This window comes from Fulmarus glacialis, unplaced genomic scaffold (assembly GCF_000690835.1).
Source record: "Fulmarus glacialis isolate BGI_N327 unplaced genomic scaffold, ASM69083v1 scaffold3969, whole genome shotgun sequence".
In the NCBI taxonomy this organism is placed as follows: domain Eukaryota; kingdom Metazoa; phylum Chordata; class Aves; order Procellariiformes; family Procellariidae; genus Fulmarus; species Fulmarus glacialis.
In genome coordinates, this window is record NW_009233707.1 from 1 (window position 1) to 27468 (window position 27468).

A 27468-nucleotide genomic window follows, 5' to 3' on the forward strand; every position below is an offset into this window, starting at 1 on the left:
ACCAGCACAAGGCCTGATGTGATGGAGAGGCACGAGACGTGGCTGGGAGCAGGGGATGGGAGAAGGGGGTAAGACCCCTTTTGCATAGCGGTGGGCTGCTAGTTTGGCGCTGATGCCCATAAAATGGCAGCCTGAGACAAGTGAATTGCCTTAGACGTGTCTGGAAGTAGTTTTCTTGGAGCAATGGTGCCGATGAGTGGGTTTTGGTGGTGCTGGCTCTCAACATTGGAAAGGAGCCTTAGAAATGTCAAAATTTTAGTATCTTGTTGTTTTTCTCTTAAAAATTTTCTTCTTTCTTGCTTGAACAGTTTGGTTGTTTTTTTTTTTAATGTGTTGTATTCAAATATTTAATTTGTTTTGAAATTGCTGGGTAGTATCAATGTTAAGAAGTTGATGATGAGAATATCTGTGAAAAAGTCTCTGCTAAGCATACTTTGAGGGCAAGGTAATTGTGGTTCTCCATCACTGTCAAGAGTGACCAGCAGCACCTTCATCATGATTATGAGCTCTCTCTAGAAGCTACAAAGTCCAATTCTTGCATTCATTAAGAGTGGTGTTTTTTTCCCCATCCTTTTCCAGATTTCCTTTTGACTCCCTTTTCTGTAGCCATGGGTATGAGAAATAGCCTAAAAACATTCCACACATCAGGTATCGTTTTCTACCATGTTTTTTCCTGCTGCAAGAATGGTGTTCTCCACGGTCAGTACAAACTCTGCCTCTTTGGCTTTGGAGGCTAGCTGCTGTGGCAAAGGCAGGCAGGCTTTTTTTTTTTTTCAGCCTTGAATTGACTTTTCCGTCCGTTTTAGTAGGCCACAGACTAATGCACATCTCAGTGTGATACAATAACATGAAAAAATTGGCTACAGGCCTTAACTGCGTGTTCTTGTCCCACTTGAGGTGAATTTTCTCTGCTTAGCTGACAGCCACCTATGTGCTTACCAAGCATCCTTTCACCATGGACAATTATTTTCTCTCCTGTCTTGTCAAGAGGATTGTGACCTACATAGTAATAAATATCTGCATCTTAAAATAGTAACTAACTGTATAGAATGGTGTGTCCATAGGCACACAGGTTGTGTGGAAAGGTATACGACATTTATTTGTATTTTATTATTTTTATCTGAATATTTAAGGAAGACATTCGTCATATTTCATTTGCTGTTCTGTGTAACAAACTCAGTGTACATGTAGACCAGGTTGTTCCAAGGTTTAACCGTAAGTATTAAGTTATGTAAAACCTTGCAATTTGCTGACTTGTCATAACCCATGACCATAAACATCTATTAAGTAAGGAATGTGCATGCACAAGTGAATGGGAACATAATGCTATAGGCCATTTGCCCCATGCTTTATTTTTTGTCAAGCTAGCATGGAATGGAAAATAAAATGCAAAGCCCAATGAGGTTTAAAATAAAACGTCACACTGTTTCAGAGTTTACAGGTTCATTCTTGACTCTTGATGTGTTTTCCTCTTCTGTTTGAAGGAACCTGAGAGCATCATGGAATCTGCAGAAGAACAGTTAATTCATTTTAATGTCGGTGGCTGGTATTTCTCAATTCCCAAAAGTAAAGTTGCTCAGTTTCCTGAATCTCTGTTGTGGAAAGAAGCTTCCCTACAAGATCAGTCTGAAAATCTAAGATTATTTATTGACCAAGACGGTTTTATATTTAGGCACCTTCATTATTATATGCAGACTTCAAAATTATCTTTTTTCAGCTGTGCTGAATTGAACTTATTGTATGAGCAAGCATTAATTTTGCAGCTGACACCTTTATTACAGGTAAAGTGGGATATTCTATGTGGCTTTTCTACAATCTTTTCATTCTTAGATAATATTGTCCATAGAAGGATGTCAAGGAGTTTGCATATATCACTTTATCAATGCTTGCGATAGGTATCCAAACAAATAATTGCCACATTCAACAAATCTGCCTCAGCTGGTGAGTACAGAAAACATTAGAAATTTGATGCTTGACCTTTCTGTAAGAGCTCATTCAACAGTCATTACTTGCTTTTTTAACTAAATTTAAAGCAAGCAGAGACTTTTATCTGCCAACTGTTGTGCTTTATGACAATTATACTGATTGATCTTGCTGAATATTAATGTGAAGAAGATGAGTCTGCCCAAAACCAAATTCATCCCAGTGGGACACCACTGAATTCACTACCCTGTCAAATGGGGAAATGATGATTCTTCCTCTCCTCCTATTCTGTAGCTGCATAAATAGAAATGTTAATGGATTTAATTTACTATTTAGCTACAAGTATTTTTTAAGGTAATTGCAGTGTAGTTTTGCATTGTGCCAGTGAAGGCTGAGTCCATACTTCCTGGTTGGATGAAATGTGCATTTTCGTACGTTAATATTTGCATTTCCCCAAAGTTTAGTCTAAACTCTGCATTTTTTTGGTTTCTAATACTTTTTGTGGAATCGTCTCAAAGATGCTATTATGCTTGATATTTTTAGCCCAAAATATTAATATTTTGGGTTTAACGTGAACACTTTTGGATTTTCTTTTGGGATTGTGTTTAAAGATGTAACATCTCCAAATAGGTTGGGAGAGGAAGGCCACCAAACCTCAGTAGTCTGTTGTATTAACAACCGTATATGATCACATTTAACATGGATCTGTTGTGGTATGGGCAGGAACACATTCCACGGAACCAGAATTCTTGTATTTTCTGGCTTTTAAGTGCTTGTCAGTCTAACCTTACTAATTCATGAAGGTATTTTACGCGTGTGCTTTAGAAGTCATAATTGTGGCTCTAAAGTTACTTTATACTTAATATCCTACAACAGTATGTAACCATTTGTTCCAAGTTTAAAATAATTTCTTTATCATTCAGTAAAAGATTAGGAAATACAGACTGTTAAACATTCTTATCACTGAGCCAAACATTGATTTCCCTTTCTAATCATTTAATTCCTACAGCTTATCATAAAGATGTTACTAAGAAGAGCTCAAAAGGTCTTTCAGGCTTTGGGTCACGTTTTTGGCTATTTCTATTGTTGTATACTTTTACGCATGCCAGTATGCTGTCTTGAATTCCAGAGCTAGAATACAAGGAAGTGCCATTAAAACTCAAATGTTGAAAAATAGTTGGCTTTTTTGGAATACATGAATGGGACTAATTATGTTACAAGTTCTAATAAATGTTCTCTACAAGTTCATTCCATTTACCTTTAGGTACCTAAAACTTAGGAATGTATTTGTTCTTGTCTGTATACAATATTCCATGGCATATTTTAGAAGGTGTGAAGTACAGCATGGCATGCATTAGACTCTTTCCCTTGGCCGCTTTTGACTTTTGTATTAATTATTTGAATTGAAGTAGTAAATAGAAAAACTTTATGTATCTTGACAGATTTTAGATAATTTGAAGGAGGAGAAATATAATTTACATGTCGAGCCTGCAGATACACCAGTAGCTGAAAGAACATCTCTGAATTACTGCAGAACACGAAAATGTACCAGCAAGCCATCGGAGATTCCTCCTAACAGTCCAGCATTCACAGGTAAGTGTCCCAAACTGACAAATTCTTTTGCATCCTTAGGAATGCCTATAGAATGTTGTCAGTTGTTGTAAGCCAGGAATGTTTGAGAGTCTTGCAAAGTTTTTATTTTTTGTGATTTTTTTTTTCTGATTAGTCACCTTCATTTAAAAAAAGGAAACCCCATGCAAATGTTTATTTATTTGTGCTGGGCTGTAAGTCTTCATTCTTTGAACATTAAATGTTGCAGAAGATTAATGCACTTTCATTGGCTTTGCTATACCTGTCAGATCTCCAAAGTGTATATCCGAGTTCCATTTTTCTTTACTTATGTCTTGATTTTTCATTGATTTTCTTTGCCTAGGGTTACATGAAAGAGCTCCCCTAGGGCTAGTGGATACACCTTTACTAGATACGGAAGATGAAGTGAACTACTGTTTTTTGCCACTAGATTTGGTGGCAAAATATCCTGTACTAGTTAAGGACGACAATTTGCTGTGGCTGCTTGAGAATGCAGCCCTGATTGAGTGCGAGTCCAGTGAGTTCCGCTTCATAGGTAACTGTTCTTTCTTATTATTATTCTGACATGTTTAAATAATTTTTTATATTAAACTGTTTCTGCCTATTTTCAACAATACTTCTTTAGATATCAGTGTCTTGTAATTTTTCAGTTTTGGTTTGGTTTTGCTGTCTGCCAGTTATACTGCCCTGTTTATCAATCAATAACCAAAGCCTCTACCAGATGCCTTTCAGAGTTCATGTACCTAAATTTACCCACTTATGGCTCTACTTATTTGGGTTTTATTAATCCAGCTGTTTTCTGACCTAAAATGCATTAATAGCATCAGGTACCAGAACTGCTGTTAACACTTGGTAATTAAGGTAGACAAAACTTAGTGGTGACTCTAAATCCCTGCTTGATCTTGTAGTGTTTCACTAGTAAAAAATCATGTTTCATTCATTAAATAATCTTCCAGCTTCAAAAAAAGACAAGTACTTCTCAAAAGTATGGCAGAATCACATACCTCCTCCATCAACATAGTATTTCATCCTCTGTGAACTCAGTTAAGATGAGATAGATAAGAAATTGCTGCAGTTTTGCTCTGCCAGTCCTCTGATGTTAGCATAGAGGAAAACACATGATTAAATGCACAGTGGGATGGGTCTGTGCCTAGGGGAGAAAAAGCAGCCAAACAAACAGGAAACCTCTTACATGAATCTCTCAGGCTGCTGCGATAAACAAAACTAATGAAATTCTGTGCTTCCCCTGTCGTTTATATTGTGTCTGGTCTCCTCTGCTATAAACCTTGGTTTTAGGATTGCATTTTCAAAGACAAAATGTTCCCTGCTGTCCATTTACCTGCTGTGTAAATGTGCGTACGTGAACAATAATACTGAAGGAAATGATAAGAACATATTTTTGCTAGATCTGAGCAGTGGACAGAAGACGTCAACACACAACTTTCTATGATTTATTTTTATTTTCAAGTTAATTTTCTTCGCTCAGAGAAGATGTTGTTGCCTGATGACTTCTCCAACATAGATGCCCTGGAGGAAGAAGTTTTAATTCTGGGAATTCCTGAGCTTATAGATGCTGTGAAGATCTACAGAGGTAATATAATACACATAGCTATGTATTTTCTTCCTTATATGCATTGGTTTTAATGTTATCTTGTGAAATGGGTGTTTGAAATGAAAATTATATTAAGATGATCAACACTGAGGTGAGTTAGCAACTCATTTCCATAAAATGTTGAAAGCAGTGGAAAATATGGTGGTGGTTATTAATCGCTGACCTTCTGCGGTGCAGTCTTGACCTCCTTTCCTTGCAGGCAGCTGCTCCGTGGTGTCCCCCATCACGGCAGGGGCCAGGGAGCGGCGGGGGGCGGCTGCGGCAGAGGGGTCCCCGCTGCGGTCCCCGCTTTACGCCATGGCGCTGGGGCTGCTGGCCAACTACCCCGATTCGTCTCTGGGACAGCTCCGCGTGGGCAGCAACCTGGGCAGGAGCCGCCTGCACCTCTCCGGCGACGGCGTCCTCTTCCAGCACGCCAGGTACCCACCCTGCCTTCATACAGGCAATATCAACATAACTTAAGGTTCTTTCAAAAGGCTGTCTAACGGGTTTTGTAATTGAAAAGGAGTCCTGTTCTCAGCAGCTTGTCTTTTAGAATTTGTATTCATTTTTAGTTAAACTTGCAGGTGACTATAATTATGCGAGTTGGCATTCTTCTGTTCTATTTTAGGCTGGTAAACCTAAAATTCCAAAGTAGTGTATGTAAATTCTTTAGTGATCCCATGTTCTTAAAATGTAAGATTTACTATTCATTCAGAAAACTTTGTATGGGATTTTCGAAAGCATCTGAATGCCTATGGGTACAGGCTTTTCTGAAGCCACAGAAAAACTCATACTGCTATGTCTAGTCCAACAAAGGAAGTAAACTTCTGAATGCTGTGGTTTAACTTGATCCTTTGAGAATACTTCTCCATATTGTTAGCATTATTGCTCAGACTTACCATACCAGTATACCGGTTTAATAAAATCCCTATTGTATAGGAAAATGGCTCCTTAGTGAATCATTAGCACCTCTTTCCTGAAATCGGTGAAAATGTAAATGTAGAGATCAGACATCTTTGCTGTGACAGAGGGATTTTTTTTTTAAATGCAGACACTCACTAGGTGAGTCATAAAGCTAGCCATTAAAATACATTTTTTAATACTCTCTATTAAAAAGCGGGTACCATTTTCTTTCACCTGCTTGTTGTGATTTGAATTAAGAAAAGAAAACCAAAAGAAATCACAGTGAATCCAGTTGGTTGTGATTCAAGCCTGCCACGCAATTAGATGCTCAGCCACACGTATTTCCATCAACTATAGGTTGAAAAACTTCCTGCACCTTTTAACCATCTTTAAATGTAACACAAACAGATAATACCCAGCCTGTAAAGGGTGGCAGAAAGACACAGAAAGGTCAAACATATGGTCAGCTCATCTCTGCCCCTCGCATCTTGTCTGCACTTGCTGTTGGCGCTAGTGAATGACCCAGTGTAGGAGAAATACCATATTAAAAGCTTTATTCAAAACTATTACAGATCATTATTTGATGGCTCCGTTGTGATAGCTTTATTTGTTGATGTTGGATCGCTCTCAATATAAAAATGATGTGGAAAGTTATGAGTAAAGCTCAGTAGGTGCAAAAAACATTTTTAGGAGAATTCATATTTCCTGACTTGTACTCATTAAAAATAAGGAGTGAAAATATAAAGCAAGGATAAAAAGTTTAATGATTTCCTCTTCTTTTGGATAGGAATTGGCTGGGAACTTGCCAACTTCCTCTCACTGAAAATATTTCTGAAATCCAAGAGCTCTGTATTTATCTGGATAAAAGAGACACCACATACGAGCCAATGAAAGATGCTTTAAAGCGCTATCTGAAACAACAGATGCCAGCAGAGAGCAGAGATTATAGTAAGTCAAGATTTCTCAAGAACTCTTTCATTTTAAAGTAGAATGAGCAGTGTGGCCTGAATACGATTAATCAGTTAATGATTTACATCTACTTTTGAGGGACTGTTAGAGTACAAAAATAACCTGAAGGTCTCACTGACTGACAATGTTGTTATTGTGTAGCCTGTTGGGTAACACCTGCTAGAAAAAAATAACTCTGTGACACAAATGTCTTAGCAGTAAATGATGGTTCAGTTGTACAGATGCTATGGAAGATGGATAGTCCCATTATAGTAGCTACATCAGACAAGCATATGCTAGTTTGCTCATTGTTTAGAGATAGTAGAATCTATTTTTATAATTATTCATAGCCCTATAAATAATTTCTTTAAAAGCATGACTTGCCTGTATCTTCTGTAAAGGCCTGGGCTATTGTAAGAAACAAAATTCTTCATGTTGGAGCCCTCTTCAAAGTTAGGGTTTTTTTTTAACAATTTCTTTTGAATGCAAATGTATTTTGATTTTCCTAAAGCAGTGTCCCAGGACTGACTTACTATCAATAGTAATGTGAACTATATTGTTAATTATTTCAACAGAAACTTTCCCAGATTTTTGTTGCCACACTAAGGTAAGATGTGGGCTGAACCCAGACTGAAATCTATCCAAAGCCGTTACATTATTTCTGCTCTCTGTGCATAATTGCTCTTTGAGGCTTGTACCCGCCCTGGTACTGTCATCTTCAAAGGAAATAACGAAGTGGGGCTCCTTGCAAGGATGGAAAATGGTGCAGTAGCTCTGTTACAGGTTGCCCTGGACTTCCACTAGCTTTAGGTTTCCTGACAAGCTAAGCCTTTGTTTTCAAAGACCTTTCAGATTTCCCCCCAATTTCCAATACTTTACAAGTAAATTATTTCTTTCTGTGGCAACGTAACAGTATACTTAGATTCACCTACCTTAGGTGACATAAATGTGCCTTCTCAGTAGAGCAAGCATCACTATGCTAATGCGTATAGCCTCCTTGCTATTATTATTTTTTAACCTGTTGAGGAGAGGCGGGTTGGCTGCAGCGTGGATGGACCAAGTTGCCTGTTATTGGGACATTACATCCTGACTTGCCTTTTGCTTGCAGTTGCGTATGACCCCTAAACAAAACATGAGAGTTTTAGCTCTGTGTGCATAGGGTATGCTCTATTACTTCACTATTTCAAAGAATTATTATTTGCAATATTTTGATGTAAAATCTTATATCATATTAACTTGGTATCTATAACAAAATAATTACTACTTGTCATTATTTTAGTTGTCACCTTTCCATCTGTTACTCCATCTCTAGACACAGACTGGGCAGCAGAAGTATCCGTATGCTCACTCCATCAGATTGTGAAAGTTTATGTAGGAAGTAACTGGTATGAAACTTACTTACAGACTTTATTGAAGGTATGGATAATTAATTCTTTGCATTGCCTTCACATGAACCTTCCTAGAGAGAATTTATAATTCTACAGATTAGAATCTATATTTCTAGTCATAAGAATTATTAGAATGGTTTTGACTTGAAAACTTGGCATTATCAGAGCTTCACATGTAGACTGCGCATTTTATACTGAGGGAAGTATGTTCAAGTACCTGAGGGAAATAAATCTTGGACTTCCCAAGAAAGTACTTTCTGGGCTAATAATACAAGTATTTTGACTAATAATATAAGTAGGCTTGGTGGAACTGGTTTAATTCTTTTACTGAGAAAGGAAAAATCCTGTTTGGATTTCTTTCTCTCTATAACTAACACCAGAAATCTGGTCTTAATGTATTTTTATTTCTGTAGTACCCAGAGCTGCTGTCAAATGACAAGAAAGTCTGTTGGATCACATATGGTCAAAGTCTTCTAATCCATGGAGATGGGCAAATGTTTCGGCACATTCTCAACTTTCTAAGACTTGGGAAATTGTTTTTGCCAGCTGAATTTAAGTAAGTGGAGTGAATTCATGTGCTTCTTTTAGATGGCTGTAGGAGAAGCAAGCATGGGGATTTGTCTTCTGATTTTTGTAGAAATATTATCCAAAAGAATTAAAACTTTTCTTTTTAGTCCTGAAGTAAACTATTCTATCTAAACGTAAATTATTGGGATTTAGAGATTGTGAGATATGTTTTTGTTTCAGTGTGTATGCCTTTATTTTAATGATCAATATGCCAGACACTTGTACTGCCGGGTATATTACAAATCGGTGCATTATGTGCACACCTTTAGCAAAAAGGAAAATGTTTTTGTTGATGAGATCATCGCATCCCTCTTCAGATTTTTGTCTTTTTATATGGCAGGGACAGCAAAGTCTGGCTAGTCCAGCTGAAAAATACTCCACCTGCTCCCTCTGCTGGTATCTCTGTTCTAATGCTGAAAAATGTATCTTCCAAAACTGCAGTGGTACAGGAATGGAGGAACACGGGGTGCCTGAAGAGGAGAGGGCACTCTCCCTCCATACACATGTCAATCTATTAGGTCTCTAAATCTTATCAATCATCAGAAATTGAGATGGCTTAAAACACCAGTCGCCTAAGGATATTCCTTCAACGTGTTTCACTTGCCCCTGAGACTCCTCAGAACTGACCCTTTGGTGCTATGGCTTCTTGTAGCAGTTTCCCTGCTTCTGCCACCACCACATGTTACAATTTTTTGCATTCAGCAATGAAGGTCTGCCTGGCATCAGAAGACCTTTTGGTCTCTTCAGTTCTCGAAGCCCTTGTTTGTTGGATCGTTTCTAGTAGGCAGAATATCTTCACTACAGATCACCAGCTGATGTGGTCATTTTTAGCACGTTTAGTTGTTTCCACAAGGAGTACGTATTTTCATTCTTTTCCCCAAAGTCAGCAGGACAGTGGCTTCTTTGATATAATAACCACTAGTTGCTTTCATGTCTGTCACCAAAGGCATAGGCAGCCAGATGTCAGACCCTACAGTTATATCTATACAAGTAAACTAAGTATGTCTGGGAGGTTTCTGGTCACTGAGGCCAGCTGCCTTTCTGCCAGTGATCTGCTTTAACCTCCTGGAGATGGTGGCTTCCCTCCTCCTGTCCACCGCAAACATCATCCGAATGGCCAAACCATGCCCAGGAATTGCTGGAGAGGGTGTAAATTGGGTAGGACCAAGCGCAATGCTAATAGCTTCCTAGCAGAGATGATCATGTTCTAGGGCTAAGAGTATTCCTGGGAATGGTGGATTTCCTAGTAGCTCATCAAACCCATGAACCCTCTTTATGGGATTCCCTATGGAAAATGCCATGGTGAATTTTCCACAAGAGAAAAGCGTCGTGGCACAGAGCAGAGTAGGATTCCCGCTTCTCAGAATAAGGTTTTATCATCAATACCCATGGTTAATTAAAGAAAAAAAAAAGAAAAAAAAAAAGAGGGGACACAGGTTTTCACTTAACCTAGTAGAAGGGCAATAGATGGAAAAAGTATTGAAAATAGCAAGTTCCACAAAGATTCAGAGGGGTGCTGCTGAACACCTCTGGTATAGGAGCTCATTTATTTTGGTTGCACCTTTTCAAAAGTGTGCCATCTATTTTGGGGTTCCTGATATAAAATTAAGACTCCATGGAAGTCAATGAAAAGATTTCTATTGATTTCAATAAAACCAGATTTTCTTTTTCTCATTGTTTGGATGCCAGATGTGAAACAGAAAAAAAAAAAATTGGTTTGGGTACTTTTCAGTATTTAAAATGATAGGCTATTTGTCCATCTGCTAAAAGAAAAATCACTTGTGTGAATGCATCTTTCATTTTGTGTAGTGACTGCCTAAGCTTCCAAAATTAATATATATTTGGAAAGGTTAATCTGGTAAGATTGGTTTTTAGCAATTTTACAGTTCAGTTTATTTACAACTTACAGAGAATGGCCTCTATTTTGTCAAGAAGCAGAGGAGTACCAGATCCCTTCTCTTTTAGAGGCACTTTATCACTCTGATGCATACAGGTAGATAAAAATTCTCTTCTTTCTTTTTCTATTCTGTCGTATAATGTCCTTTCATCTGATCAGCAGTGTTTGTCCTTTGAAAGGAGCATAATTTTGTCCTTTGAAAGCAGCACAATTTTCTTCTTTCCTTCTGAAACACAGCCACTGGAGGATGAGCAATTCCACTATCTTCTGGGCTACATTTTTTCCCCATCAGTTAGTTGGGTACTGGAACAGTGACAGAATAGTCCTCAGTCAGGCAACTGAGATACCTCCCTAAGTCCAGATATTGAGAATATTGCAGTGCACGCTGAAAACCATTGTACGGAGACACCAGACTGAGCAGAGACCGTGTGATTTATTAGCTTTGGCTCAGCCCTGGCTTTGCCAAGCCCCAGCTGGTTTCTGCAGACCCACTGGAGGATTTGCCAGCACTGCAGAGTGTAGAATGGCATATCTTTGGTGCAGCATCACAGAAAAGGATTGAGACCAGCTGGAATTTAAAGCTAGACAAATTAATGTTGAAAATAAGCCATAACTTTTTGTATATTAATTCATCATCGAACATTTTCTCAGAGACTTATTTCTCCATTGCTGACAACTTTAAAAATAAGATTGGATTTTTTCTGAAAGATATTTTGCTATTAAAACAGGAATTAGCATTTGCTGTTACGGGAGACCAGGCCTCATAATCGCAGGGGTCTTCTCTGGCGTTATAAAATCTGTGAATCTGCAAACACTAGTGTTTTCTCCTCTACTGTGCTCATTAGAGGGACGGACAAAATGTTAAAAAATAGGCCTTTTGGAAAGTCCACAGAACTGAGACGTTTCAACTCCTGAATGCAGAGTACTTTAGAAGATGACCTAGCATGGCCCTTCTCTTCAGTATTTTTCTAAGAGAGCTCTAGAAGTTAGTGGATTCTTACTTAGGCTGCTCACATTTAGGCATTTTAAAATCAAAATGTATCCATTAAAATCTTCCCAGGAGATCATGAGTCACTATTGCAGGTTCTGAAATACCAATGCTATGGGCTGTTTGCATCAGGATTTCCAATCTCATTTTACTGCCACAAGCGGCAGTAGGACACACTAGTGGTAGCTACCAGTATCCCACCAGTGGTGACAGCAATTCCTGGATTTTATCATAGATCTCTACAAAGCAGAAATCCTAAATGTCGTTCCCCCACTTCCCCATCCCAGTGCAGGAGCCTAACCTCACGTTCCTATACCCGTAGAGCAAGAGGAGGATGTCAGAGGAACTCTGAAGCACTCTACATGTGAACGACAAAATTTTACATTCCCTGGGAGGTTTTAGCTAAGGGCTAGTGCCACTCTAACATAGACTCTTCCACTGCTCTTTGGTGCTTTCCCATCAGGGATCGTGTCAGCATCTCTATCGCATATACCAAAGGCCTCTAACAAAGTAAAAGAACTGGGGATTGGTCCCTAGAGTTCTTTGCTAGCTCATCAGTCAGCTCCATAGGCAATCTTACCAAATCTCTGCCTATAGGAGACAGAGGGCAGCAGCTACCCTGTGCTTCCAGAGTTGTTTCACCTTTTCAGAAACTGCTGTGCAGCTCGGGCAGTCACTGTCAGGAGCTGAGTTTCTTAAGTGGACTCAAAATTCAATTTTGAAATCATGAATGTAGATGGTTGACCTGAATCTGAATAGCTTGCTCTCCAAAGTGCCTAGAACCTCTTCACAAAAAAAGAGAGGAAAAACTCCAAATCTGACGTCAGGTAGACATGGCTTACATAAACCCATTGGTCAAGGTTTTGTGGATGCTGGAAGAGAGACGAGAAATCATTTTTGTCTCCTGTGTATCTGCAGCATCACATTTCAGAAATTCTCATCACAGGTGGACGATGAAAACTCCTGGCCCTTTCCTACCCCTGTATTGTGTACTAGTGACAAGTGCGAGCTCCTTCCATTCCCCAGTAGTTTAGAAGTAACTCATAACAATGAATGTGATATACACAGATCCACTGGTGACTGGAAGTCCTGGCAGTTCTTTTTACAGATTGACTGGTTGTTGCCCCTGGACAAAGTTCTGTAATAACTGTAAATATTCATTTTCTAGATTATGGATCCAAAAAAATGAATTGCACAATGAAATTTATTTTCCATGCAGAAGATTAAGTATTGTATCTTGGAAGGAAGAACATGAGTTCAGCCAAGACCCAAAAGAAGTAAGATTTGATTTTCAGAATATGTTGCCATAAAGCACTTCTAAAAGCAATTTGAATTAGAAAAGTGCCAAATTTAAATTCCCTGGTACCATTTTGCTTTTTTTTCCTCTCCGAAATCAGCTACAAAATGAGTCTTGGAAATCTCTCTCTATAAAAAAAGAACATCTTCATTTTAAAAAGCCAGGCTTTGAGCATGAAGACATCAGCAATAGACATTCTGTTTGCATACCACAAAAACATGAGAGAGCTCCTTCTATAAAGAGATAATTTAGGTGGAGATCCACACTTAATTCCCCAGTAGATTTCAAGGCAGGGTGCTTTAGCACTGCCTGAATGCTGGGCTTTTATTTCTGTTTTTATCCAATGGCCGTATGCTGTAAAGTCATACAGTCCAAAGCATAAGGTCAAGATCCTCTGGTCTGTGTTATCTTGGTCTAAACCCCACAAGCCCAAACTCTTTCAGATTCTGCTTTTGGTCCTGTGATTCGCATTCCTGGTTACTTAGGGAGCTCCTGTCCCCAAGTGGGAAGTGTTTTCATGCAGACTTCAGTGTGGCTTGGAAACTGGGGCACTTCGCTGGGTCACAGGAGGTACGGGTCCTGACCCCTCTGGGCAAGGAGCACCTAGAAGCCGAATCTCCTGGTTCCTTGGTAGTAAAGACAGGAACAGCAAGCTTAAGCAGCGCACTCAGGCAAGATAGCGTCCTACAGAAACTTTGTAGTCTTCGAAGTCAGTGGAAGGGGGAAAGGACCTTCTGCTCAAGTCTTTGAATACTTTTAGTCCTTAGTTGGATGGACACCAGCAGCTGAAAGTTGCCTTCAGCCTACTATAGAAAGGCAAAATGCAGGTGCTGCCTCTGTAGCATTTACCTCCTGATGTCAAACTGCTCCACCCTGTAGCTTAACACTGGTGTTAACATGCTAGAGTGGTTGCACAGCTTGCTTTAACTTGCCAAACGATCTTTCTTGTACAGAATGTGCTGCTGTCAATTCAGATAATCAAAATTATCTTAGTTGTAGCGGTAGCAGGGGTATTGAGGTGCTGCTTGTGTGCCTTGGCCACTCCAGTGTCTATCTTCAGGTTTAGCAAAGTTCAGTGATAGGAACTGAGGTGATTCAGGACAGCGTAACATCAGTGCTGAGTTATCAGGGCAGGGTTTGGAGAGCCTTAAGGCACTGTATCCCCCCCAGAAGTGAGAATGCATTCTCCAGGATTAAGAACTCAATCCTTAAATGCTTGTCTTATAATGAGTAAAATACATCAGTTATTAGGAAAGGCAAAACTTACACTTCGTTCCATATCAATTAGAAATAACAACATTTCATTGTATTTTTAGGTGTATTCATGTGCAGCTGTGGATTCCAGTAAATGCCATATTAATACATGGAGTAATATAAAAGATCTGAAGGGAAAGCAAGATATCAGTGGGGATAAGACAAAGTATTCCAGCGTGATTTCACAGGTGAGAGGGACAAAGCGGAGGAATACACTTGGAGGATACGATGCATCCTCAGACAGCCTGGTAACCTCCAGCTATTACAAACATTTGTTAAGCCCTCCAAGGAAGAGAGGAATGAGAAGCAGTTTAACAAAGAAAGTAGAAAGTAAAGACTCAGCAAGTCACATCCAGAAATTAATTTCCCTGGTAAAGGAATGGGACGCGGTGAGCTCCCAGAGGTGTGATTTTCAGCACGTGAGAACGTCTGACGGTTGTATCACAGCGAATGTATCTCGGTGCAACACTCCTGAAAAGGAGAGGGGTGTCAAAGCTCCTATTGCCTCTTCTCCTGGGAAAATAGGCTTTACAGTTCAAGGAAACAATCGCTCTACCCAAAACGAAGTCGGGGCTGAAGGAAAGCAGCCGGAGCAATATGTGTTCACACAGAGTTTGCCAGTTGCTCCGAGTGCTGGAACGTACCGATTCAGCACCATAAAAACTGCTCCCGCAGTAGGAAACGATGCAGAGGATATAAACAGGGAGCAACCAGAAGGTAAATGACTGGTTTGTGATTGTTGTTTTCAAAAATGATGGGAGTAATTAACTGAATGACTTGTATAAATAAGATACATCATCATGCTGATGAATTTCGGAGTGACAGTCTCAACTTTTTCTTGTTCTCCTGCTCGTAGAAAGTGTTTCCAGCGAAGGAAGAGGCAAGACCTTGCAAATGAAACTCATCCCTATAAAAGACAGTGAGTTGATCGCCAGCTGCTAAGCAAGGGCTGGATTTTACTGCTTATTTATGCAGAGTTTAATATTAAAAGTGTGTTTGCCAGAAAGGTGGAGCTGCTTTTAGATTCACGGGCATTAATGAGTTGTTCTTTAATTGGCTCCTTGTTCCTCTGCCTTTAGAGCTGTGCAAGGAACAGTGAAGCTGGTTTGATGTGCTTAAGTTATCCAGGCAGTTACAGAAATCTGTAATTTAGCATAAAGACTGAAAGATTTTTATGCTGAACTCAGAAGTTTCCACAGAAAGGTGTAAGAGTTAAAAAGATTTACATGATTAGCCAAGACACTAAACGCAAACTCAAGAAACCTCAGTGGAAAGTCTCAGTTCTGACACCCTGAGAAGGATGTGATTTACCCTGTAACGCTTCCACCGTGGGTAACACGGCAGGCTTTCACAGAACTGTTGGCAAAGCAAAATGTATTAATAATGATTGTGGATGTTTTTGTTACTATAGCAGTGCAAGCCAGATTATTATTTTCATAGAAAAAACCCTCTTTCATACCCCGTGAAAGCATCCCAGACTGAATCATGCTTGAGTTCCGTTAAGCTGTACGTAATGGTTACTCTGCCTGAATTTTCCGAGCGAAAGAGGGAAGTGGAGAAGACCTGTAATGTTATACCTAAGATTGCAAATTATTTGGTGTAAAGGTTGTCATTTACTGTCTAGTGATGTATCGCCTTACCTGGCAAAACATCACGACAGCATAAAGACAGAACAAGGCATAACTTTAAAGAGAAGATGACAATATTGTGGTCATACTTACAAATGTCTTTATCCCGTTACTACCGATCCAGGCTTTGCCGTAAAACTCAACCTGTATTCATCCACAGAAACAAGGGACAGCAAACAAACCGACGTTGTTCTGGCAGACGACAGAAATGTAGGATTGATTCTTAAAGTTGAACACCCTCCGGTTTTAGGCAGTGATGGCTTTTGTACAAGCGATGAAGAGAGTGTTGTTTATGGTGCTCTGCTGGATGGCAGCCAGCTGCACACTCCAAACACTCGGGCACTGTCCAAAGGTAAGAACTGTAGACAGCTCTAGGATCTTGCTGCAGCTTTTAGTATGAAAACCATTCTCTCTGTCATGGTTTGTGTCAGTTCTGACTAGCTGAGTAGCTAAGGTTATCGCAGCCGAACAGCTGCTTACATTTAATTCTTCAAAACAGCTGGGCAGCAGCTGCCTAACCTAGCAGGTGCCTTGCATATTCACCGGTGAAGCTCTTTAATGCGTCAGGAAAGATGCAATGGTCTGAAATCTGTACTGTTTTTATTCAGGCAAACTCTCACATTGAGCTCAGGTTTGAACACTGGCTGCTAGGACTCAGTTGCAGTAAAACCTTCGACAGGAAAGGCGCTAAAGAAGCCAAAAGCTGGATAACTGACGTGGTGACTGCTGAAACCACAGCCTTTTTTTTCCCTAATGCATTTGTGTTCTTTCAACTGTTCCTTGTAGATATAGTTTTTGTTAGCTTTGCTCTCTCACATGAGGAGATATTTTACGCCAGGAAGTGTCACTTTTTCCTGACCGATGTCATCCTGGACTCCATAAGGCAGAAGGATCCCAAAGAAATCACAGCCAAAGTCGGGACCCTTGTGAACAGGCTTTGGGTGGGTACAAGTCCCTGACAGCCCGGTTGAGCCGTGCTTGCTCAGCTTCCCCAGGCCCTCGGTGGGCTGGCAGGAGTTAAAAACTTGGCTCTTCACGTTCGGACCAGCTGCCTGGCTGCTGCGGCAGCCACGGCGCTGAGCGGGGGGATGGATTCAGGCAGAATCACGAAGGCCAGAAGGGGAGCGCGAGGCTACTCAGCACAAGGTGCTGGGCGCAAGGCAGTAGCAGGGTGCCGGAGTCTTTCCAGGTCCCTTTTTTAAAACCAAGGGTAACCCCCCTCCCCGAAGCAGAGGGCTGGAGAGCCAGCCTCGGGCAGGCTAGCGGCTAAGGCACCCTTGGAGCTGTGAAGAGGTTCAGTCGCTCCTGCAGGGATTGAAAAATAAACAGCAGTGTGTCCTGCCCCCAGCGCCATGGCAGCCTCCCGCTGTCTGTGCACTCTGGTGTGCTTTGCTGTGGGGTTGTGGCAGAAATAAAGGCCCGCCCTCAAGGGACCAGGAATTTCTGGGGTTTTTTTGAATTTGCATTGGAAGTAGCAGGTCTCATCTGCACCCCACACCCCCTCCCCAGCAGTCCTGCTTTAAGAGCACCCACCAGAAGCACTTTTCTTCTCCCCTGGGAGAGGGGGGAAGGTGCAAGGAGAGGGACTTGGGAGAGCGTGCCCTCTGCTCGTGTGCATGTGTGTCTGCAACTGATTCCAGCCCTGCTACCTCACACCAGACCTTTTTAATCTTACTAATAATAAACCCTGGCCAAGGCTGGACTGGGAACTTCTCCCTCCGAGGGGTAATTTCACTAACACGAGGAGTGCTGCTCACTGGCAGAAGCTGGGCACTCGTCAGCGCTCCCGCCTGTTGATCTGACCGTGTCGTGTTCTGTGTTTTAGACTCAGCAGATCACACCCAGGGAGTTTGTTGCTGATTTACTGAACACAGAGTATTTTAAAGGGGACAGAAATGTTCACGAAGAGCTACTTCAGTGGGTGGAAGTAAGTAGCATTTGCCACCAGGTGATGCTGTACGGCTGAGCATTTTTTCTTCCAAACGCTGTTGGCTTTCTCTTTAAACTGGTTCACCGTTCCCAGTTGTTTGCACTGAGTTACGGGGAAGGGGGGACATTTTACAGCACAAGTTGACTGATGTCATGTATAGTCTTAATAAATTGTGCTGCTAATTTAGATTGCCCACAAAAAGCGGGCAAAGGAATTCTAGGTCTGTTAAGAACTGGAAAGAGCCAGTGATGCTGTTGTGCCATGATTTAACGGTGGCCTCGGTTTTGTGCTTTTTCAGTTTACCCTGCCATTTGCATGGAAGTACAGCCGCTGCCTCGACTTACTGATCCGGAGAGGGTTTGCTAGATCGGTCTCATACTTTGCCTTGGCAATGTAAGTTCACCGAAGGTTAATAAAAATTTGACCCAGCTGCTTTTTGAAATGTTTTTATTTTCTTGTGGCAGGTGAGGAGGGTACACACCTCATCTGCTGATTAAGAAAAAGCCTTTTTGCTCAGCTGCCTTTTAACTTTGAACAGTGACTTTGTTCAGTCAGGAATCTTTGTAGCAGCCTTTTGCTTTAGGTCATGAAGGAGGAGATGTCTTGCGTCTTTATTAGTGACATGTGGGGTTTATTTAACAGAAGACAATGCTTTCACAAGAGGGGGGGCCAGCAGTTGGGCAAAAGCTTTTCACCTCCCCCAGGCCTTATTTATCCAAATGAACAAAAGAATCCCCTCTTCTTGCTAACATATTTGTTAATATTATTTGCCCAATAAAATTAGAATAATAATCAGAGGTCTAGAGCAGTTACTTCATGTTTTATTTTAAGCATGTTGTGCAGATGTGGCGCTTTGCTCTTCCCCTTTTAAAACCTCTGCAGCTCCGGGAGGAGAGTTGATACTCCTCATCACATGAACTCAAGCGAGTCACCCTCACTTTCATCCTAAAAAACATGTCGATCTCCCACCAGTTTTTGAGAGTATTTAGATGCCCCAGGGAAAAACTCTTCTCAATGCACACCTGCTGCTTCTTCTGCAGCCCAGGTTCCCATGCTGAAATCAAGACACAATGCAAACATGATTCATATAAAGAAAATAACCTTTATTAGACAAATCAATTAAACCCTGAAAAAATAGTGTCAGGTAAACATTACTAAAGGTTTTTCCAGCAATGCAGAAACCTTTGAAACTGAGAAATTCAGGAAGTTTCATGTTCCTCTTGTTGCATTAGTAAATTCTCTCCCTCTTGTGACATGTGCTATTGCTGTCTTGACAGCCCCAAAATCTTGCATTAACTTAGCAATTGTTTTAAAATACTAACTTTAAAATCTTCCCTGTGCAACAGTTTCCCACACAATTTTGTACAAAGGTGTCAAACTGTGTTCTCTTTGCTGTCTAAAAAAAAGAACAGGGTTTAAAAAACATCCAGCTTATTAAAAATAAACAAGTGTTTTATGTACAGTACAGGAATTTCCAAACTTGCAGGAGCACGGTCTGTATGCAGAGGGGAACTCTGAGGCTGAACATCCCGGACTACAGCACCGCACTGCCGAGGGCCAGGCAGCTCCCCCCAGCAGCTATGGGGAGAAAACTGCGGTTCAGTAAATCACTGCTCCATCATCTTCCTCAGGCTAAATGTGACACCACCGCTCCCCATCTGGGGGAGCCTGATTTACAGCACTTCATGAACCAGGAGTAAACAGGAGCTTGGCAGCAAGTAACTACAGTTTCCAAAAATGCTAATTTTCATTTCCTCAAGAACACAGAGAGCATGTCACAGCCACGGTGTGAGCTTTGATGTTACTCATGAACAGGCAACCTTGGAACACAGGGCACGTTTGTCCTCCGGTTATTCTGCGCTACTTCAGACAATATGCCTTCAAGGTTCAGCATTATAATCAACCCATTATACTCAAAACCTGTTGGTCTCAGATGCCACCACTATCCACAGCTCCTCAAACAAGTCCCAATGGTGGGACTGAAGTACCTGGAGAGGGGCCGAGTCAGAGGCAAAGCAAGCAGCCAGTCCCTGTCACCCCAAAACCCGGGGCACGGCCTGGCTGCCAGGACAAGGCACGCTGGAGTTTGAACTTTGCCACTCGCACCCTGCCCCAATGGAGGGAGAGACAGAGAGAGGCTGGCCGCCGGGACAGCAGCTACACAGGTAAGTGGCTTCAATTAGAGCCAGGAAATTTGGCAATTTGTGCCTTCTAACCTCCGCCAGACAGCTGCCTCGTCGTCACGCCTAGTGACGTCCCTGCCGGCGGCTCTCAACTCCCTGCTCTGCCTCGGCCTTCCCACCGGCACCCGGGAAGTCTCCGCATGCTGGTGCCTGGGATCTTCCCCCTCCCCTGGGGAACACGCTCGGGTTCACTGGCAGTTGGTTAGTGCAGAAATTGCACAGGGAGGAGATGGTTAAGACAGAGAGAAGCTCAGCACTGAGGCACTGGAAGAATCATCTAAAAAAACAATTCACTGTAACAATGAAATTGCTTTTATTAAAACAGAAGTGTTAAGCCAAGAAAATAAATTATTGCTATGATAGACATATTTAGAACATAAGGAAGGACGTTAAATCTTGAGCTCCAGGTCAATATAACCCTGATACAGAAAGTTACACTACTTTTCTTAAATACCTCCGTTTCTCTTCATGCCCTTCCAAAAACTTTATAAAATGTGCAGCTTACAGAACAAATAGTAACAGAGTCACTTGTAACAAAAATCTGTACAGCTCATAGCTTTAAAAATAATACAATATTTTTTTTTCCAAACTGCTATTTTACTTATTACTCATAAATATAGGGCTAACAAGTTTTGAATGCCCAAGGTCCCAATCCAACACCAAAGCTATTGCGTGTAATTGACAGAAACCTTCTTGGGACTTCCCCCCAGCCAGAGGTCAGATTTTAGACTGTTTGAAAGAGCCTGATTATGTATAAAAAAAAATCTTCATAGGTGAAGACTGTCTCCTTCTGCTGGTCAGAGGCCTGGGGTCTTCAGTGAGTTTGAAATGGCAATCAAACCTGGAACACAGCACCGCGCAATGGGTTAGACCGGCTGCACTCCTGTGACGTGGCAGGATCCCACAGGTCCCTCTGCCCGGCCAGCAGTGGTTTTGTAAAACACTCGAAAACCACTGTTTGTCAGAGCTGCGTTTTGGTGGGGAAAGAACATTTTACTGGAAGAGCCTTGCAGAAGCGCGGCTCTTCCCCCACGTGGAGGGCTGCCTCTGCACCTCAGGACTCACCCACAGGTTACACGTTGCTGTCCCAGCAGCAGCGGGCCAGCAAATCCCGCTGCTTCTGTGGCCACTTCAAAGATCTCATCTGTGACCCCCCCCAGAAGGGGCTCTGGGTCTTAAATTGTAACCTTGGCTGGTTCTGTTTAGCTGGTTATGAACTCCCACACCTGCAGATCACAAGCCGTGGGCCTGTGTGCTTGTAACACCCCCACGGTGCCAAACCTACGAGTCATCTACCACCCTGTGCCTTGGCCACTGAAGCCCTAATCCTGCCTCTCCCGTGTTCATACCCCTCTGCTCCCTGTGAAAAGGGAGGAAAAAGCTGAGCCAGAGGCAGGCTAGTTTGAGTGGGGCAGAAGATGACTTTCCAAGGGCTGTCACCCACACGTAGAAGCCCTGCTTGGCTGCGTGTCTTGCCAGGGCTCATCCCTCCTCAGATCAACAGCGACTTCCTCGCAGACAAGGCACCCTCCAGAAATCAGTAAGTACAGGAGCAACATCTGGCAGCTCCCTCAGGACATCCTGACCATAACCTAGCAGGTTCCTCTGCCTGGTGATGTGCAGTTTCCTTTGGAGGTTCAAAGGAAACTGTGGGATAAATCTAGCTTGGGGAGAATACCGTGGATTCCCCAAGGCAGTTCAGAGGGACTAACGAAGAGCAGGATTTCAGCAAACAGCCACAAGAAACAGATTAGTGGTTAGACAGCTGGGCAGCATTCAGAGGAAAGGAGCTCATCTGAACACTGATGACTAGGTGGTGCTCAAGCCTCTACTGCCTGAAAGTGATTTTGCTTGTTTTGCTTCTGCTCCTTCAAACCCAGGAGGCATCAGACCAGTCTTCTCTAACCAGATGAATCAGAGCCTCAGAGACCCATCAGGAATGTGTGTGGAGAACTTCTCATCGAGAAGTGGAGGGGGAGGTTCTCCTGACTCAGAGCTACTGACAAACCTGACCAGCACTCAGAGCTGCTGGAAAATCCCCTTCAGGGGCTACTTACAACAACTCCACTTCCTTAGGCGGTATACGTGTGCAGAGGGGCTCACACTATTGTCGAGGGACTTATGGTGACCTGGCCTGCTTTCTGCAGAGGAGAGAAGCCAGCATTAGTACAGGGTTAGAGGACAACAGCATCAGGACACGATCTAGTGGGAAGGGAAGCAGCTGAGAACTCTCAGGAACATAAGAGGAGACACATTGACATCTCAGAGCGACAGGCTCCCGCTCCTCCATCTCATTGCTCCCCGAAAAAGGCCCAAACCTCCCAGGAAAGGAGCTTAGCAGCCTCTGCCACAGAGCTCCCTCCATCCCAGGAGGTTACGTATGTACCCCAGCCCATGAGAGCACCAAAGCTCCTCTGTGCGCAGCATCCCCTCCTGGTGCAGCCTCCAGCACTGCAGGTCCTTTCCAGTGCATCTCCTCGGGGATCTTGGCCACCACAGGGGAGGCTCTCGCAATAGAGGGGCTTTCGCCTGCCCCAGAGGAGGCGAGTCTCTGCAAGAGGAAAGGTCACTTCCCCACAGTGACTCCTACCCCAAAAGCAGCATCTTCAGCCCTCCCAGGAGAGGCAGTGGCTTGAACCGGGGAGGCAGTTGCAGGAACAGGCAAAGTGAAGAGAGTATTTTGGTTGCTTGCACTTACTGCAGAAATGTACTGGCTGTTTGTGAACCTGGGTTTCTCCTCCATCGCAGAGCTGTGTTGTGAGCCTAGGGGCATGTAGGCGGGTGAGCCCATGTCTTCACAGAAGCTTTCTTGTGGGATGCTGGAGACACAGCCACTGTCGGAGCCGCTGGAACCGCTGCCTGACATGCAGTGCGATGACTCCGAGCTCTCTGTTGCTGGGGAAAGAGAGGAAGGTCACTCTGATGACCACAACTTTGGCCTACATGACCTGTGCCACGTACACTAGGTAAGTTATCTGTTTGCAGAGACACTGGCCACACAAGCCCACAGATAAGCCACGCTCCTGTCTGGGCCTCTTTAAAGCCATAGGCAACAAAATAACCCAAGGAAGTGGAGCAAACGATGCTGGAGATTGGTATAGACCGGCCAGGGACTTGCCATGACCCCAGTGAGCCTGGTCTGACCGCACAGCGCAGAGCAAGGCGTGGGGACGAGCCCGCACGTCCCGGGGCGCGCTGCAGAGCAGCGGGCTCGTACGTACTCAGTGACGGCTGGCTGCTCGTCTCGTGCTCCAGCTCATCTTCCTCGATGCAGGTGCCGATGTCAAAGGGGCGGCTGGGGGCCAGGACGCCTGGCAGCAGAGCCTGGTCCAGGTACATGTGGAGGTTGAGGGGCCCCAGCAGGGAGGAGGAGGAGGAAGGGCTGTATGCAGCAGGGGTGCTGCCAGCGGAGAGCTGCGCCTGTGTCCTCTTGTACGGGTTGGAATGGTCAAACAGAGACACAGCCATTGATGCTCTTGTCCTGGCGCCTGCCAGAAAACATACCAAAAAAGCCCTGAGCACCAGTCCTGCCTAGCTCACTCGGAGCAAGGGGGCAGACACAGCTGGTACTCGCCTCTGCCTTTCATGATGTAATCAATGGCACGGTCATTGATAGCTGCCTCGCTGGGTTTGATATCCAGGAACGGCTTGTTGCCCACACCCATGGAAACCATCTCCTGCATACGGATTTCTGGAGGGAAAGAGCCCCCCAGCCGCATCGTGAGGTCGCTCCAACCCGCCCCACGAGCGCTATGCAGCCCCAGGCCAGAGCACTCCTGGGCCAGGCTGCTCCTGAACTGCTGAGATTAGATCCATTCTCTCCTCGCTCCCCAGTCCTGAGGAGTCTCCACAGACAAGCAATCATGCCCTGCTCTGGCCAAGCAGCTCAGTGCCATGCCACCTATGAGAGTTCTGCCAAGCGGGAAGCCTGGGGCAGAGAGGAGGGACTCAGCAAGACAGCTGCCACTCCAGTAGCGGCCCGGATCATGGGGAGAGCAGTGAGCCTTTCAGGAGCACAGCCCACACTCACAGGGCAGGGAACCCTGTGCTAGTATCTCGCGTTTCTCTCATGGAGTCCAGGTGGGTGTCTACAGTCACACAGAGCTTGGACTGGTCAAGCTCCCTGGGGATGAGGGGCAGGGAAGGGACATGCCCAGCCAAGCCCAGCACATGCTCCTGAGGCTGCATGCCGGCACACAGCTGCTCGCTGCACAGAGCTGCCTGGTAACAGGCTCCAAACCTACTCAGGACAGCACGAGCTGAACAGGGCTCCCGCACCTTTTGCGGCACAGACGCCCCAGGAAGGAATCACACCTTTATTGCGGGCTGCCTGCTGCCACAGGATCTTGGCAATGTCACTGGTCCAGGCCTGCTTAGTCTCAGCTGAGCTGGCCTGGAGGATGTAGGTGTCGCTGGACTTTCGCCTTCGGAACCAGATCTCAAAGCGCAGGCCACTGTCTCCAGAGTTCTCCGTCAGACCGATGTCTGCAGTCTGCCAGAAAAAGGAAGAGCAAAGCATCAACTGGGGCCCCACTAAGAGCAGAAAGAGTAAACTCAGCCTGCACCCTGTACCAGAGCCACCCCCAGCTCGACAGACCCAAGGGGAAGGAGCCTGAGGGTCCAGACAGGAGCAGGTATGATATGGACACAGCTGAGCAGAGACAGCCCAGGCAACTCCCAGTGCTTCATTCAGAGTCAGCACCACCCCCCTGCCACACACACACTGCCTTTCCCTCACACTCTGCATCCCTCAGGAGACCTTGGCCCCACATCTCACAGCTCGGAGGGGGTCCAAGCATTAACGTGTGAAATATTCCCTTCTTCATGGCTTCACTGCATGGCTTGGAGAAGGCTTAGCAGTGGTGGGCGCAGCTCTTCTGCTGAAGGTGCTCCTGCTCCCGCTCCCCATTTCAGAGCCATGTGTCCATGGGGAAACCAGCCATGGACACCTCCTGCACAAGAGGGAGCTGCAGGGCTGCCCTTACCTTGAAGGAGCGCTTGTAGATATACACATCAAAGCCACCCTCAATCCTCTTGGGCTTGCTGAACAGGATCAGGTCCTCAAAGAGGAAGACGTGTCGCTGGCACTTCCTACGGCCCAGCCAGATGGTGAACTCATCCTGCCGCACCAGCTGCCCCTGCTCCTTCAGGTTCACCTGGACACAGGGAACATCCTGGTAAGACCCCAGCAGGATCCGCTCCAGGCAACCCCCAGGCCTGGACGTGGAGAGCAAGGTCCCATATGGCTGTGGCCCTGGTGGTGAAGAAGTGGCAGCTACCTGTCATGTTAGGAGGGCTCTTAAAGAGGTAGGGCTGCATGGCACTGCTAGAGGCCACATCAGGCTGAAACAACTGGCCCAGAGCTCAGGGGAGAGCTGCACCTCTCTCCTAGGCATGGCATACAGATGACCCTCTGCTGTCACCCTGTGCAGATCTGTGAGAACCTCTGGGGTGGCAACTGGAGGCAGCAGCCAGAGCATTATCTTAGGGGGAAGAAGAGAGCTGAAGAGGAAAGGAGTCCCATCAAACTGCCAGGAGCACATCTGGGTCAGAAGGCCAGTCCCTCAATTCTTCCTGTCCCAGATCCATCTTCCTCCACCCTGAGCCCTGTGGTTTCTCCTCCTCCAGTGCTGCACTTTGCATGCCTCTCCTTCAAGTCCCACCTAGCTGATTTTGGCCTACCCCTGGCATCAGTTTGAATTCCTTCTTGCAAATTGCCTGACCTTCTTATCACCAGCTCAAAAGAGACGGAAGGGCTCAAGGCAGCCTGCAGGACGCCATCTGCAAGGGCTGCCAGCCTGCCTCATGTCACCAGTAAGCACCTGGGAGCATGTGCATGACAAGCAGCTCACCCAGCTCAGGCAACAGCATCCAGGCTGTCTGTCCTAGCAGATCAAGGAGACCTCCAAGCCCTGCTGTTCCCTTGCCCTGTACCTCAGTAGTCCTGCTATGCTGCACTGGCAGACTGCACCCTGATCACTGTGGGAATTTGAGGGGAGGCTCACCATACGATCCAAAGACCCCAAGTCTAGAGAAGGGGAAGAAGTGTGGCTCTGCCCTCCCGGACAAGGGAGGACACTGGAACGTACGTCACAGTCACGGATGGCATCCATAGCAAGCAGGTCATTTCCATGCCGGAGCTGAAACTTCACCATCTCCTCAGCCGCACGGAGGTAGCCCAGCTCCTGCTCTTGTGCCTCGCTGCACTCCTTGATCAGGTCCTTCAGCAGCAGGGCGTATTTGCTCATCCGCTGGATGGGTTTCAGCAGGTAGGAGGCCAGGTCCATCTTATCCCCAAGCTGCACCTGCTTGAACTGAGAAACGCAGCAGAGAGTGAAGGCAGCAGCTTCCCATGGAGAGCCCCGTGCCCCCAGGCAGGCACTGACACTCCCACAGCTTTCCTGACTGGGGTACTCTGATCGCTCTCCAGGGAATGCAAGGCCATAGGACCAGTGCTGCTGTGTGCTGGGCTCCTTTCCAAAGCCCTCACTGCACCTCTGCCCCTGTCCCCCCACATGCACTTGTGCAGAGAGCTGTGCCAGGAAAGCAGAGGTAGTGCTGAGCATGCCTCAGGCAGGAAAGTTGGGCTTGTTTAAACAGATCAGCGACCCAAACACCAAGAGCAATCGTGGTGTAGGCAGTGGAATTTACCTTGAAGAAGGTATTCCCGTGGCTGGCCAGCAGCGAGTCCGACTTTGGCTTGTTCTTGCTATACAATGCATACATCCCAAACTGGTCTTTCTGCAAAAGAGATTCCCAGGTGAGACCAATGCACACCCAGGACACAGTGACAGCCATGCCCTGGGTTGGCTGCTCTAGCACTTCTGCCTCTCCCAGGCTGCACCAGAGCCTCCTATGGCATCAGGAATGACTTTGCTTCAAGTTCATTAAGAGCCAGGGAATGCTCTTGTCTTCCTACTCCTAGCTAGGACTTTTTAAGCCATTGTCCTGTCACCCCTTGCCCCTTACATACCCCAACAGATACCATTCACCTGGTAGCAGCAAACATGCATGGGACAGCTGAGCTTAAGACCGATGCCCCATGTTTCTCCCTAGGAGCCCTTTTCAACAAGAGCAGTGGGTCTGTACCCATCCACTCATTAAAGCCCCTCCACACTGACACCACAGGCAGAAGACAGGGTAAGGGATGGCCCTGCAGAAGCAGGTAGGTTTTAAGGAGCAGACATTTTGCTTCCCTGGCAGTGTCTCTTGGCAGCAAAGAGCAACAGGAAAGGCAAAGAGCATCTGCTGCTGCCTGGGCTCAGCCTCACAGAGCCATCCCAGTCCAACCTAGCATTTGAGCTGGCAGGGGACAAACCAACCCAGCACAGGGTAGTCCTCCCGCTCCCAAAGAGCCACGGCCCACTAACACGCAGAT

The 27468-nt window shown here is 44.7% G+C and overlaps 2 protein-coding genes across 2 annotated transcripts in view; one reads left to right on the forward strand and one right to left on the reverse strand.

Annotated features, from left to right (window-relative positions):
• Window positions 1-1484: 1484 nt before the first annotated feature.
• Window positions 1485-21416, forward strand: KCTD19 (potassium channel tetramerization domain containing 19; the record flags this gene model as incomplete). The annotated part of the gene is made up of 15 exons (XM_009585390.1): window positions 1485-1781; window positions 3366-3516; window positions 3857-4048; window positions 4982-5104; window positions 5325-5544; window positions 6798-6958; window positions 8277-8374; window positions 8760-8902; window positions 10823-10906; window positions 13581-13717; window positions 16138-16329; window positions 16764-16918; window positions 17803-17904; window positions 18206-18300; window positions 21323-21416. Coding segments are annotated over 15 exons (2244 nt in total), but the record flags the coding sequence as incomplete, so codon positions are not given.
• A 773-nt stretch (window positions 21417-22189) lies between these two features.
• PLEKHG4 (pleckstrin homology domain containing, family G (with RhoGef domain) member 4) overlaps window positions 22190-27468 on the reverse strand; it is a gene marked incomplete at its 5' end in the record, with an annotated part of 63170 nt that continues 57891 nt past the window's right edge. Inside the window, 8 exon segments of the mRNA XM_009585391.1 lie at window positions 22190-22231; window positions 22789-22985; window positions 23312-23578; window positions 23665-23781; window positions 24405-24582; window positions 25076-25246; window positions 26180-26404; window positions 26742-26831. Coding sequence (XP_009583686.1) covers window positions 22190-22231; window positions 22789-22985; window positions 23312-23578; window positions 23665-23781; window positions 24405-24582; window positions 25076-25246; window positions 26180-26404; window positions 26742-26831 — 1287 coding nt within the window.